The 13,354-nt window shown below is 38.8% G+C and overlaps 2 protein-coding genes across 6 annotated transcripts in view; both read left to right on the forward strand.

Annotated features, from left to right (window-relative positions):
* khdrbs1a (KH domain containing, RNA binding, signal transduction associated 1a) lies at positions 1-9,769 on the forward strand. 5 transcript variants are annotated; one of them, XR_010898824.1, is made up of 11 exons: positions 1-245; positions 1,814-1,935; positions 2,013-2,129; positions 2,215-2,361; positions 3,709-3,842; positions 3,935-4,172; positions 4,697-4,770; positions 4,904-4,962; positions 5,133-5,303; positions 7,388-7,441; positions 9,629-9,769. XR_010898824.1 is itself a non-coding variant. In XM_067422461.1 (9 exons), exons 1-9 carry the CDS (start codon positions 125-127, stop codon positions 5,234-5,236), a joined length of 1,116 nt encoding a protein of 371 aa, XP_067278562.1. In that variant the 5' UTR covers positions 1-124; the 3' UTR covers positions 5,237-6,032. The 5 variants fall into 5 exon arrangements, 4 of the variants coding, with proteins under 4 accessions (XP_067278562.1, XP_067278563.1, XP_067278564.1 ...); XM_067422461.1 differs by lacking the exons at positions 7,388-7,441; positions 9,629-9,769 and having other exon boundaries at positions 5,133-6,032; XM_067422462.1 differs by lacking the exons at positions 7,388-7,441; positions 9,629-9,769 and having other exon boundaries at positions 5,136-6,032.
* Positions 9,770-11,711: 1,942 nt separating this feature from the next.
* LOC137045474 (V-set domain-containing T-cell activation inhibitor 1) overlaps positions 11,712-13,354 on the forward strand; it is a 76,034-nt gene continuing 74,391 nt past the window's right edge. Inside the window, exon 1 of the mRNA XM_067422114.1 lies at positions 11,712-11,748. The gene's annotated coding sequence lies outside the window, so the exon portion shown is untranslated. The remainder of the gene's footprint in view (positions 11,749-13,354) is intronic.

Raw genomic sequence — 13,354 nt, forward strand, 5'->3', positions numbered from 1 at the left:
CCTCCTGACATCACTTCCTTCCGCGCCATTAGCCGCAGCAGCAGCTTCTTTTGTCTGGAGAGGGAGAAGAGCCAGCACGCGCTTTCAACATCAGCATTGAATTGAATTATCGTCTAAAGCCACGATGGATGCCAACAACAAGAGAAAGAGCAGCACCGGCGACAGTAAATATCTGCCGGAGTTATTGGCAGAAAAAGACAGCCTGGACTCGTCATTCACGCACGCCATGAAACTACTGAGTGCAGGTCAGTGCGTCTTTATATTCATTATTAAACCAGTCATGCTAATCTACTGAATGCGACTTCTCTAGCCATTAAATAATGAAGTCGGTGTGTTTAAAGAGTAGATAATCTATGTTTGCTAAAGTGAATTTCACGTGCATCGATGAAATGCGTGTTTGTAACGTTAGGCCCGACGCGGGATTAGGTCCGGTAGGCCGCGCCGTGTTTTTTCAATCCCTCCTCCATTACACAAAGCCGCATGCTGTATTTCATAGTGTTTTACGTTCTGTTGTGATTGTTTGTTTTTGGGAATGTGCGAAAATGAACCGTTTATCCTGAGGTTTTGCTCATAGTTTATAATTGCTTTTATTTCATATAACGTTAATTCAAGTATTTTCTGTATAATGCCCTTCATGCGTAACTGGTTGCGTATTTTATCCTGCAAACTTAAATCCTGTTTTTCATTGAGAGCCAGGTCAAATTTGAACCGCGTTGAAATATAAATGTATGATTCTGCCTGTGCCACCAGGGTTGGGTTTTAGTGGATTAATGGGAAACGTGTTTATAATGTGCGTGCAACTTGAGTTTAAAATCTTAGTGTGCTTTTATTTAGCTCGTTTGTAGGGAATAGTGTTTGAGAAGGCGAAAAGGAAGTTGATTTATGTTGTATAGTGCATCCAATCTCAGTTTTAAATCCGCGTCACGTGATCTTCCTTTGTGGCGAAGGACCCCGTAATTCCAAGATCCCCCAACCCCGAGATTGTCCAACAGAATGCGATTTTAAACTGAACTTTATTTCATTTTAACTTTGCATTAAAATGTAAAATTGTGTAATGAAGTCAATTAAAAGGTGGCTTGGAAATTAATTTGCGAACATTTTCTTATCAATTGCTTTTTTTTTCTCGATCGAAACGAGAGTAGGGCGGGGCTTTTGTTGAATTGATTCAATTGAAACCCTTGTCGGTTGCTGTTGTCTCGTGTGATCGACGGGGTTTCCCGCCATCGCGGGGTCTTACCATGCATTGTATAGAGCGTTAAGAGATTTTAAACCAGTTTTTTTTTTTTTAAAGATGTAAAGGCTTTTAGTTGCACAACACCGCATTGAAATTAAGTTACTTTTGTCCTTCATGCATTGCATACCTTTTTTTTTTCTTCAAGAAAGCAGAATACAGGTTTGAGGGCCCTTGCTTGTATAACTTAATTGACTAAAAGAATTGATGACTTACACCAACATGATCAGTCTTTATTATTAATTTCCCACTTTTTTGGCTCATCCTGAGACTAACTGGTGTGCAGATTTAACTGGTTTATGCCATGTTTCGAGTAGTCCTGACTATGTTGATTGTTCAGGTGTCTGCTTGTGGTTGGAGCAAAGGTCTATGGGAAAGCAATGCTTTAGGGCCAGAGCAGAGTTTCTTTAATGGGTCAGGTGCTTTTGAATACACTGTTGGTCTGGATCTTAATTCAACTAATTTTAACTGCATCTTGTTAGTATCTACATCAATTTAGGGCAATGTGCCTACAAGGTTACAACTCACTGAATTGCTTAGAAAATAAAATCAAAATTTTGCATTACCAATCGTCTTTTGCAGAAATTGAGAGGGTCCAGAAAGGAGAACCAAAAAAAGAGACAGAGACGTACCTGGATCTCTTCACCGCAAAGAATGTGCGTGTAAAGGAAAGGGTGCTTATTCCGGTGAAGCAATACCCTCGGGTAAGTCCTCACGCACTGAGTCCAGTCTCTACAATGCAATGACTTGTTGGTCATTAATTTCTAATTTCTCCCTTCAGTTTAACTTTGTGGGTAAGATCCTTGGGCCACAGGGTAGCACTATCAAACGCCTCCAGGAGGACACCGGTGCTAAAATATCAGTTTTGGGCAAAGGCTCCATGAGGGACAAGAACAAGGTAATGACTCATTTTGTGCACTGCTAATGCGTTAACTGTTAAAACTAAATTGTGACTAACTTAACTTAACTTGTGAAACCTTCAGGAAGAGGAGCTGAGGAAAGGTGGGGATCCCAAGTATGCACACTTGGCAATGGAGTTGCATGTACACATTGAAGTTTTTGCACCCATTCCAGACTGTTATTTGCGGATGGCGCATGCCATGGATGAGGTGAAAAAGTTCCTGATGCCTGTAAGTGAATTCAAGCAAACTAATGCTTTTTGTCTCTTATCTGGCATTTTTCATCAGTCATGTTTGTATCCAATGCGTTTTACGTCTAAAAAGCTAAGAAAATACTTAATGGACTTTTTTTTTTTTTTTTTTGCCATGTTCCATTTCCTCTAAAGCAATCTGGAACAGCTTGGCTATTAATACACATGGCGTTCCTGTAACATGAGTAATAAATGTAAGGTCTATTAAAGGAGTTTAAAACCACTTAAATCCTACTAAATGCTTGCCAAGCCAGGCATTTTGACCATTCTTTGTGTATTCAAAACACAGAACTGTCACGCGCAACTTGACCAAAGTATACTTTGTTTCACCCCATTGCTTATTTTTGCCCATGTTCTGCAGCAACAGTAGACTGCGTTTTATGCCAGTCACTGATCTAGCTGATTAGTATGCCAAATGTCTGGGCCTTTAGGGTGGAATGACTGTTAATGAAGCAATTTTAGTTGCATGTGGGGAAATTTATAAATTGGCCTTATTTTATATATAAAATATGCAGATGTTAACCATGATTGGCTTCCCCTCAGATCACACTTAAGGGTTAGTTCACCCAAAACTGAAATTGATGCTTGCCCCCAGTGCATCCAACAGTAGGTGTGTCTTTGTTTCTTCAGTAGAACACAAAGGTGTTTAACTCCAACTCTTGCTGTGCCAGACAGATAATGGTGTGAATGGGTAACAACTCTGAGAGCAGAATAAAAACATGCTTTGAGAACATTCACAAACCCTGCTGCTCCTGACGATACATGACACGAACTGAGAAACCAAACTTTGTTTTTTTTCCCCTCACATCCTGACAAGTCTTATCTATTTCCATCTGCCATTTACTTGCCTCTAAGGTCAATCTGTTGTTGGGATGTGGTAAAAATGTGTACTGTTTGGTTTCTCACAAACCTATCAGTTTGTGTCTTAAGACCTCATTGTCGTCAGGAGCAGCAGGGTTTTTGTGCATGTTTGTTTTGTGCTCAGTTGTTACCCATTTACATCATTATATGACTGGCACACAGCAATGGTTGGAGTTAGTCTTCATCTGTGTTCTACTGAAGAAACAGACACCTAAATGTTGGATGCACTGGGGGGGTAAGAAACATCTAAATCTTTTTTTTTGAAAGTTTTTTTTTTTTTAATCATACTTTTAATATCCAATTAATAAAACTAGTGATGCACTGAAAATGGTTGTTAGAAACTTGTGTCTTGATGTGACTGAACAGCTGCCTCTCCTTTATCAGTGCCACCCGTCCCTGAAATCGGCCCTTTTCACAATTGAGTTATTATTTGGTCAGTCTGATTTATCCTCTTCTCATGTGTCAGGTGGATGGTCTTGATGAGATGCATCCAGATGCATTCATGGATCCAGGTTTTCTGAATGGCTCCCAGGACATGTCTGGCCACGGAAGAGGTCTTGGTCCTCCTGGGAGAGGCCGTGGTGGCCCACCACCCCCTAGGTGAGAACTACTAATAGTCATGTAGCAAAACATGAACTGTATTTTCGATATAAAATCTTTAGTTATCTGACCATTTGAGTATATTATCGTAGGGGTCGCGGTATGCCCCCCCGTGGAGCACCACGTGGAGGTGCACCGAGAGGAGGTCCCGGCCGCGGAGCCTCAGCACGCGGAGCCCCAGCTGGACGAGGTGGTCCTCCACCATCTACACCAACCAGAGGAGGAGGAGCTTCTCGGTCAAGACCACCAGCGCAGGCTCAGAGGATGACACCAGCATCTGCTCTCTCTCACCAACAGCACTCAGCCAAACCTGAAGCGTACGGCGAATATGTAAGTCAATATCCACAACACAAGCATACACTCTGGTTTTAACATCATTGGAAAGTTTGGGCTCTGAGATGTAGTTGACTAGTGAATGCTCTTGTTCAGCTAAACTGCATTTACATGATGCATATGTTCATTTGGTTTGTTCAAGTTTAACATTTCTGAAGGATCGTGTGACATTGACAAGTGACGAAATGATACTAAAGTCAGACTTGCAGGGTTAAAAATATATACAAGTTATTTTTACTTTAGACTTACCAGCACAGCATTAAAAGTATATAATTATTTTTACTTTAGTATCTTATGCTTTTTTATCTCATAAATGCAGCCTTGGTGAGTATTAAAGTTCAAAAACATCTTGCCAGCCCCAAACCTGTGACCTGTGTTCTAAGACTCCTTTAATTAGTTTTAAGATCCTTCATTTGGCAACATGTACTTAGTCAGTCATAAGTTTCCAGTATGGTTACAGAAAAGGCTTTTCAGGTCTTTATAAATATCTAGCTTGACTGATCTGTCTCTTGTTTTCTCAGGCTTATGAAGAACCATACGCAGAGGCTTCCTATGAAGGATACGAGAGCTATTACAGCCAACCTGCTCCACAGCCGTGAGTGCTTTATTTAAAAAATTTACTTTTTTCAAAAGTCAACTGTCTCAATGTAATGATGTAACTTGCTGTAAAGTCTTAATTCCTGCCATGGTTTAAGATTAAATTTTTTTTTTTTGTTCTCCTTCCACAGAGACACAGAGTATTATGACTACGGTCACGGTGAGGCACAGGAGACTTACGAGTCTTACAGTAAGACATGCTCTCGTCTATGCAATGCATGGAATAGTTATTGTACTACAGGCTCTGTTAAATGTTCCTTGCATTAGGCACTTGGCTGTTGTAGCATGTTAAACATTATGTATAATGCAGTGTTCTCCTTCAAAGAATTGCCCATGTTTAATGTGAATTTGTGTGTTTAGCAGAAGACGACTGGGAAGCTGCAGCTTGGGGTGGTGCTGGCGGAAAAGCCCCACCTGCCCGACAGGGCAAGTCATTTCGGGAACACCCATATGGCCGATACTAAGAGCTTTCCGTCACTGCAGTTGTTTGGGCAACCACACCCCCCTCGTAACCTCTTGTAACCACCTAAAGTAATTCTAGCCGTTTTTGTATCTGTTTTGGTTAACACTCCTTTTTAATATGAATCTACTCTTTATGTAGGACAATGACCATTCATAAGTTCATGACACGTTTTAGATTTCTGAGTATATGCTGTGCTTATATTCTCTCTGCATTTGTTTTACAAATTGTTTTGTTTTTGTTTTTTTTAATGGTTAAGTGTTTCTTCTCTGAAAAAAAGTATACCTGAATGCTAGATAATTAGCTGTCAATGTGTAAAGTGACTTGCTAAAAAAAGAGAAAATTGCCTGTTAATATCTCTTAGATTTATTTCAAACGCGCTTTTGTAAGGCATAACAAAAAATTGAGGGACGCTCAAAAAAAGTTCCTGTACAAACCAACATGTTACTTATTTTTCAAAGAACAAATTACATTTGGTTGAGGCTATTGTTTGAAGTCTCGTGAAATCCAAAATTCGTATTGCTAATTCGTTGTTAAATGACCAAAACCAATATCGCAAAGGTTCGAGTTTACTTCTAGACAGGTAAAAGTACAGCCCTCTCAAACCTTTGTACGTACAATACCTAAATATTAGACTTGTTCTTTGGTGTTTGTTTGTTTTTATTTTATTTTTTAGTTTTGCAGTTTCCGAAATATTAGCGAACTTGTGTGCATTGCCTAACTAGGGAACTAAATATGTCCAAAATGTGTCCCTATCAGTTTGTCAATAAAGCATAGTTTTCTTTTACAGCCTTCAAAAAGTTTGTTTTTGACTTATTAAAGTTGTAATAGTCATCCCATAAACTGTCAACTGTTGCAAACTGTCAAAATTCTGCATGCATTTTATAACATCACAATATTTAGTTAGACTTGTTTTGCTGTTCAAAATATATTGTGTATAAACCGTTGATAAATAGTCTGCGATTAGCGGAGTTATTTTTATCAAGTAGATCGTGAAAAAGCTGCACATTATGTCTTGTACAGGAACAATTGACCTCAGGATAACATTAAGACAAATTTCCAAAAATCTGTTACCTTGTCCCCAACAAGCTTTTGTACATTTGAATTTAAAGGGGTCATATCTTAAACGTTTTATACTTTGAATGTTATAGCATGTTTTCATAATACAACGACAGAGCTCAAATCTTTCAAGTAAAAATGCAGTAACTGAAGCTATTCGGTAAGGCAACTGGGACAAACCACAATGACCTGTCTGCCTGTTTTTGGTACAAAAACAAGTGGATCGATATGACCTCTTTAACCAGACAAGTCAATCTATTCAACATTAACAATGATTTATACACAATAAGGAACTCCTGGAATTAATGTGTTTATACCTGTTTTAAAAGCGATAACCCTGTTGCAATCTCGCATCAGAGTCACTAAATCCTTCTGATGTCACAGACTCTACATGTTTGTCTTCTATTGAAAAGGATCTTGAGGTAAGACCTGCAGAGTCACCTCTAAAAGCACAGATAGATTCCCCTTTTTAAAAGGTAAAGTATACATGCACAAAACAGTTTAGATGTTTGGTGCTCATGGTAAATTTGCGTGCAAAACAACAAAAAGCAAAAGAAACGGCATGAGATGTATTGTCCAACCAGATCACTCAACACAAAGGCTTTTGTAGCCCAGGGTGAAAGTTTTGACCGTGAAGATGATTCAAATGTTCAGTCTTACCTGACTTTCGCCGGCTTAAACGACAAAATTGGGAAAGATGGCGTAAAGTGTAATGCAAGCTTCAAAAAGGTAATATCAACCCTAAACTTCTCTCTTAGCACAACTGTTCATTCACTCATTTGTACACAATCATTGCAAATTCAAATTCCGTTGTTTGCAAATTCAAAAGTCAATTCCTAAACCTGGCTAACACATCAAAACATTTAACTTTCTAAAAACAAGCTTAGTCTGTTATTTTATGTGCAACTCTTGTTTTAAAAACTAATAGATTCTAGTTTTGTCAATTACACTGTTCTTAATTTTCTTGTAGCTATTCAAAATTAGACCAAAATATCCTCAAATTTTGCAAGCATTAGACATTTGTGTATAGCTAGACTTGTTTGTGCTTGTCGTTTTGTGAGGTCTTGTGTACTAACTGCTCTCTTGTGTTGCTCAGTGACTGATGGCGAGCGCTTCTCTCCAGACTGGCTTTACCAGGCAGCTGCTGCAGGTGAAGTGTGTAAATATTTAATGAATTGTCAGATTCAAGAAGTGTACTTTGTGCAAAAACAATTTTTATAAAACAAATGAGGTAATTGAATCTGTTGGGTCCACCTTATACAAGGTTTTTAAAAACTGCTATTAGTCACTTGCTCCTGTACGTTTTACATTTTGATCTGATCGGTTTTGTTGTTTAATTTGATCCTTTGTGCTGTAATTTACTTAACTTGTACTATGGTTTAGAGTAACGCTTCTAATTTTTTTTTACTAAGTAAAACGTATATGCTATTTGGATGGTCATTTACAGCATGTGTTAGGGCTGCAACAACGACATTAAATTATAATCCCCCCCCCCCCCCCCCCCCCCCCCGCCCGCCCGCCGAATTACAGCACTGAATAACACATTTGGACACTATCTAGTGTAAACAGAGTGAGCTGCTGTGGGATGGATACTTCTGCAAGACTGAAAACATTAGGATTCTCTATTTTAAGATTCAAGCTAATTGTAGCCTGACAAGCCATACTCAAAGATGTTTGGTCTGGAAACTCGCCATTGACAGGGCTCAATCCAAGGGTGGGCTAAATTTTTCTTTCAAACTCCCTCTGCACTCAATTGAGTAGCGCTACACCAACCAGAGCAATGGTGAAGCAGAGCTAGCTGAACTTAAACTTTCACTGTATCCCTTTGGCAAAACGCATCTTAAGAATGATTTGTGCCATTATTTTCTCAAAGAAAAGTTTAACTCAGTCTTCCAGCGTCGCAGCCAAAGCTGATTCAAAAGACTGCCATTCGCCAGCTTTGTTTACAAGAATCGCACAACTCTGCCGTCATGTTAAGCCCAGCCCACCAACTCGATACATGATGTGATTGGCCTGACCAGGGTTTGGTTTTTCCAGCTCACGAGTGTATGGAGTTGCTAGACTAGACTCTTGGCAGGTTTAGACTTGCTGCCATTAGGGTACATCTAGATTTCTAGGCTAAATTAATTGGGTCTTGTTTTGCAGTGCATGACGTTCATTTTGCAGGTTATATCCTAATCTGTGAAGTTACAAATTCATGTGCGTCTTTCCATTTTTGCATAAATGACTAACTGCATTCAAACTTCACTGAACAGACAGACAGAACGCAGTAGAGTCAATATTGAGCATGAGAACTTAAAAGTGGTACAGCTCTGGAAAGATGAATCCCATTTTTAAACTGGGTCATTAGTGTAGTAGAAATGTGAAATTCGTTTTGAATTTGGTGCTTTCTAGTCTGAGAAGACAGATGTATTTTTCAAATGGGAAAGGGGAATGATTGTGCTTCCCCCTCATATACCCAACAAAGGGGTATATGAGGAGGGGAAGCACAATCATTCGACTATACTCCAGGGTTTGTACTGAGGTACAGCCATATGCTAATCGGTGAAGTAACCCTTTAATTTAGCTGAAGTCTGCTAGTGCGTGCCAAATTTGCATTTAAGAGTCGACATAACTTCAAGCATTATGAGGATGGTAACTAAAGTCTTACATTTGTATTCAATTATGCACTGTCCTGTAAATAAACTAGAGGGACAAATGTGACTTTGTTCCTGCAGAACACCTCTTATCTGGTAACATGGACTTTTTTTTTCTTAATGTATGGATTTAAGTTGTCCTTTTGCTTTAAATTTTGCACTATGTATAGCATGTACCCATTTTGTAAAATAACCATGCTATAGTAAACACTACTCTTTTTCTTTTTTGGGACATGTAGTCAAATCCCAGATCTGAAGACTTCTATATGATAACCCTACTCTAACTACATGTCTGTTTATACTGTTGACCATTCGTTGTATAACATTTCAATGATGGACAACCTTCTGTCTATACTTTCACCTAAAATGGTTTTCATTCCAATTGGTTTGAACTGCAGCTGCGTGTCTAAATCTGTGATATTGGGTAGGGTAATGTCACATCCCATTTCCTATTGTACAGCAGGTTCTGTCTCGACTGGTTGGCCATAGGAATGTTTTTAAACCCACTAGATCAAAAGGTATCAGGTCTCAAATATTAGCCCTTCTATGGCCCACCTGGCAGTCAGCTTGAGCATATTGACTCTATGCAAGGCATGTCTGTACAAATCCTAGGCCTAAGTGTGGAAAACATGCTTGCAAGGTTGTTTTTTTTTAGGTTTGTTCTAGTGTCTGACTTTGTATGCTATTTCTCTTTTTTGCAGGCTTTTGGTGCCTTTTTTTTGTACCGAAGAGGGTTTTTATTTTTATATACAGTCTTGTGTCTGGGAAAGTTGTTTTTTAATTTGTTTTAAGATGCCTTGTTACTTTTTTAAATTTTGCATTTCAATAAATGATTTTATACATTTTGTCTCGGTTGTCTTTACTTTTTCAGTAGTTACGTTTAGTCTAAAACGTAACACTTAATATTGGCTTATCACTTATAAAATCAACATGGATTGCTTATCTCTGTAGGAGGAAAGGCTCATGTTTCATAATGCTGTTCTACACATACTCCCATCTGCTTGCTTCTCTGTTAAATAAAGCATAAACAGTAGAATTGTTAATGTGTAAATTACATGCATCTGTGGTAAAACTACTAGACTGAGTAGTTTCACCACAAATGCATATAATTTACACATTAACAATTCTACTCTGTTTATGCTTTTTCCCTCTGGTGTTTTGGTTTTGAAGCCTTTGGTGTTTGACATTTTTGCATAAAGTCAAATGTGATCTGATCTTTGTCAAAGTGACTAATGAAAAATAGTTTCTGCTTTATCTAAAGCCACCCAAACATGTATAGGTTTTCATATTTTTTATGAGAATAACATGTAGACAATGACAGAAGGGGTGGAGTAAGTAACTGAACCATCTGCCCAAGGAGACTTTCTTTTTAAACCAAACCATAATGTCGGGTGTGTCCAATCACTGAGGAGTGGCTTAAAGTTTCCCTGCCCTATACCACACAAGGGTGTATGTTTGGTCTCAAGATCCCACCAGGTTTGCCCAGATTATGGTCTTATTTTTATGTAGACTTAGTCTTATTTTTTTAACATGTTACTGGAAATGCACCATAGTTTAGGAATGAATTAGGCTCTTCAGTTCAATCTAGCACCATAAAACAATACTCTTTAATTGCCAAGTTCACAAATGATTTTCAAAATGGAAAGTGATTGTGGACTGGATTTAAAAAAAAGTTACATCACTGTTTGATGTTTTCGCCCTGATGAGTTTCTTTGTTCTGCTGAACACAAGATATTTTAAAGAAAGTTTGTAACCAGGCTGCTGTGGGGGCACCATTTACTTCCATGGTAGGTATGTGTCTTCCTATGTATTCAACATAAAAAAATAGAGGTTTGGAACAACTTGAGGGTCAGGAAATATTGTCTCTAAGCAGTCATTCTGAACCATTAACCACTAGGCTACTAACAATTCTGAAATTCAAAAGTGTTTAATTTTCTTTATTAATTTGCTATTATGACTATATGTAATTATTTGTCCCATTTTTAACTAAATTTTTACATGTCAACCTTTATACGACAGGATTATTATATAGCCTATAGCTAAATTATAAATTAGTATCATTAATGCTATAATATGAATTAACCGGTCTAATGTCTAGAAAAATAAGTCTGACAAGCTTTGATAATGTAGCCTATGGAATTATATTGATATATAATCCATAAAAAAAACAATAGGCCTGCCAATAGGTGATGTGTCCGTCCCCGCATGCTGCCGTCAGACAGTCTGAGACACTGAAATGCTTGTCTGCAAAGGTCGCCGGTTTATCGTAAGTAACTGGACAGACAAACACCTTTTTTTCTATTTGGCCCTTTATCTTGAGATCCTGTTGTGACCTCGACATGTTTTTAAAAAAACGCGCAAGTTTCAAGCGCATCTGTGCATCGCGGGACGCATCATTTTGCTTGTAAACACGGGACGATTCCGTATTTCAAGGGACGGGTGTCCCAAATTACGATGAAATTTGCTAAAATATTGGTGGGGGCAATTTTGCCATCTTTAAATATTGATTGGGACTTTAGGCTTGCATTGCATATGGACCGCAACAAGCACCGAATTTGTCTGTGTGTGTGTGTGTGTGTGTGTGTGTGTGTGTGTGAGAGAGAGAGAGAGAGAGAGAGAAACGGGCGTAAATCTCGAGTTTGACAGTCTAAAGAAAAAAAGTGCTCACGGCAAAAAGTTCCTCCCCCATGTAAATTGTTCTTTTTGCACTTGGCTTCATCACCAACCAGAACTACCGCTCACATGGATTCTTTGCTGCGTTTTCTTCAGTTATGGATCTTGCTGCGTTTTCTTCAGTTATGGATCTTGCTGCGTTGTGCAGGTTGGTAGCTACAAATATTTGCTCTGCGTTTTGAACATAACAGTCTACGGTGACACTATGGGATATTTTAAACACTGCATAATATACAGGAGATCTAAACAATCACAGACGCACTCCAAAACTTTGTTTTTATTCCTTAAACGTTTTGTTTGCTTTTCCATGAGAGTTCAAGCAATCCTAGATACAGAGATGACTTTTTATGTGTGAGATAGCCTACCTCCGTTTTCTTTGTGGATAATTGTCTAAAGGAAGGCAGTGTTTCACAGTCGGGGTGTAAAAAAGATGCCGGAGCGCACTTGCGCCGCGGTTCATCTCACATCTGATGACGAATCTTTAATATGGACTGTAACTTGAAAACAATGCTTCTTTCTGTCGATGGATACACGTGCTGGCTCCTCCGGTGATACAGCAGGGGAAGACCGGGTATGGTTGTAACACTTGTTTCTTAGAACCTAAAACTACCTTTTTTTAGACACGTCTAAGCTTTGGGGAAAGTAGGCTACGCACTACTTACCCACACGTGTCTACTAAAATTGGCAACAATTAAAGTTGAGAAAGTTGACTTTTTGAGATTATGACAAATACAAGATGGTCCTTTGTTACAACCTATCCCACTAGGTTGTATGGTTAGGAGACCAAAACTGATATTAAAACATTGTCGGACACTTTTTTTGTCATTCTTTATATCTTCAGAAGCATCACCGGTTGTCAAAGACACCAACTCATACATATTCTCCAGTTGGAAGACATGGTAGGCTATCTCTAGAATTGGTCTACAAGTTGAATGACATTATCCCTTCTGAGTCTTGATGGAAAGGCAGTCTTTTGTGATCATATTCAGCAAACCAGAGCATCATGCTCTTGAAGGTCGACATGTAAAGCTTCCAGGCACCACATCTCAGTGTCCGTGTGAATGCCAAAAGAATAGACACAAGATACATGTATTGTTGCCAGAAGGTAAATTTGGGTTTGTCTTCATTAGCCTTCCAGCAGATCCATTAGGATCTGCTGCTTCATGCCAAATCACAGCTGTGCTGACACAACAGTGTGGTGTGATACTCTTGTGGTATTTATTGATTATTATTTTTTTAATGATCATGCTTGCAGATAAATTGGATTATATTGCAAATTTACCACTTTGAGATTATAGTGTTAAAATGGACACACACACACACACACAAAAAAAACATTTTCTAAGCTGGCAACCTGGCTAAAACACATGTTGAGGGGTTAAATATTAATACTGGATAGGTTTTATGCTTGTACCAAAAAGTGTCCGACAAATATAATGTGTTACACCATTGTACTAGCCTGACAAGCCAGACCCACATCAAGATGTTTGGTCTGGAAACTCACCATAGACAGCTCAATCCGAGGGGCGGATAAACGGTTGTCTTTCAGACTCCCTCTGCATGCGATAGGATAGCGCTACAACCAACCAGAGCAACGAAGGTGAAACATTCGCTTGTTGATAGACAAAACTCCAAACACATCTTCTCTTCTTAAGAATGACTTCAGTGCCGCTCTTTGTTCTTTTCTCAGAGAAAAGCTTAACTCCAAGTCTTCCAGAGTCGCGGTCAAAGCTGATTCGAAAGGCCGCGGTTTG

This window comes from Pseudorasbora parva, chromosome 17 (assembly GCF_024679245.1).
Source record: "Pseudorasbora parva isolate DD20220531a chromosome 17, ASM2467924v1, whole genome shotgun sequence".
In the NCBI taxonomy this organism is placed as follows: domain Eukaryota; kingdom Metazoa; phylum Chordata; class Actinopteri; order Cypriniformes; family Gobionidae; genus Pseudorasbora; species Pseudorasbora parva.

Excerpts from the sequence above, each read along its gene's own strand:
- khdrbs1a (XM_067422461.1), top strand. The coding sequence starts at position 125 with ATGGATGCCAACAACAAGAGAAAGAGCAGCACCGGCGACAGTAAATAT. Across the intron at positions 2,130-2,214 it reads CCATGAGGGACAAGAACAAG|GAAGAGGAGCTGAGGAAAGG; the intron begins GTAATGACTCAT and ends TGAAACCTTCAG. Across the intron at positions 4,963-5,132 it reads GGAGACTTACGAGTCTTACA|CAGAAGACGACTGGGAAGCT; the intron begins GTAAGACATGCT and ends TTGTGTGTTTAG.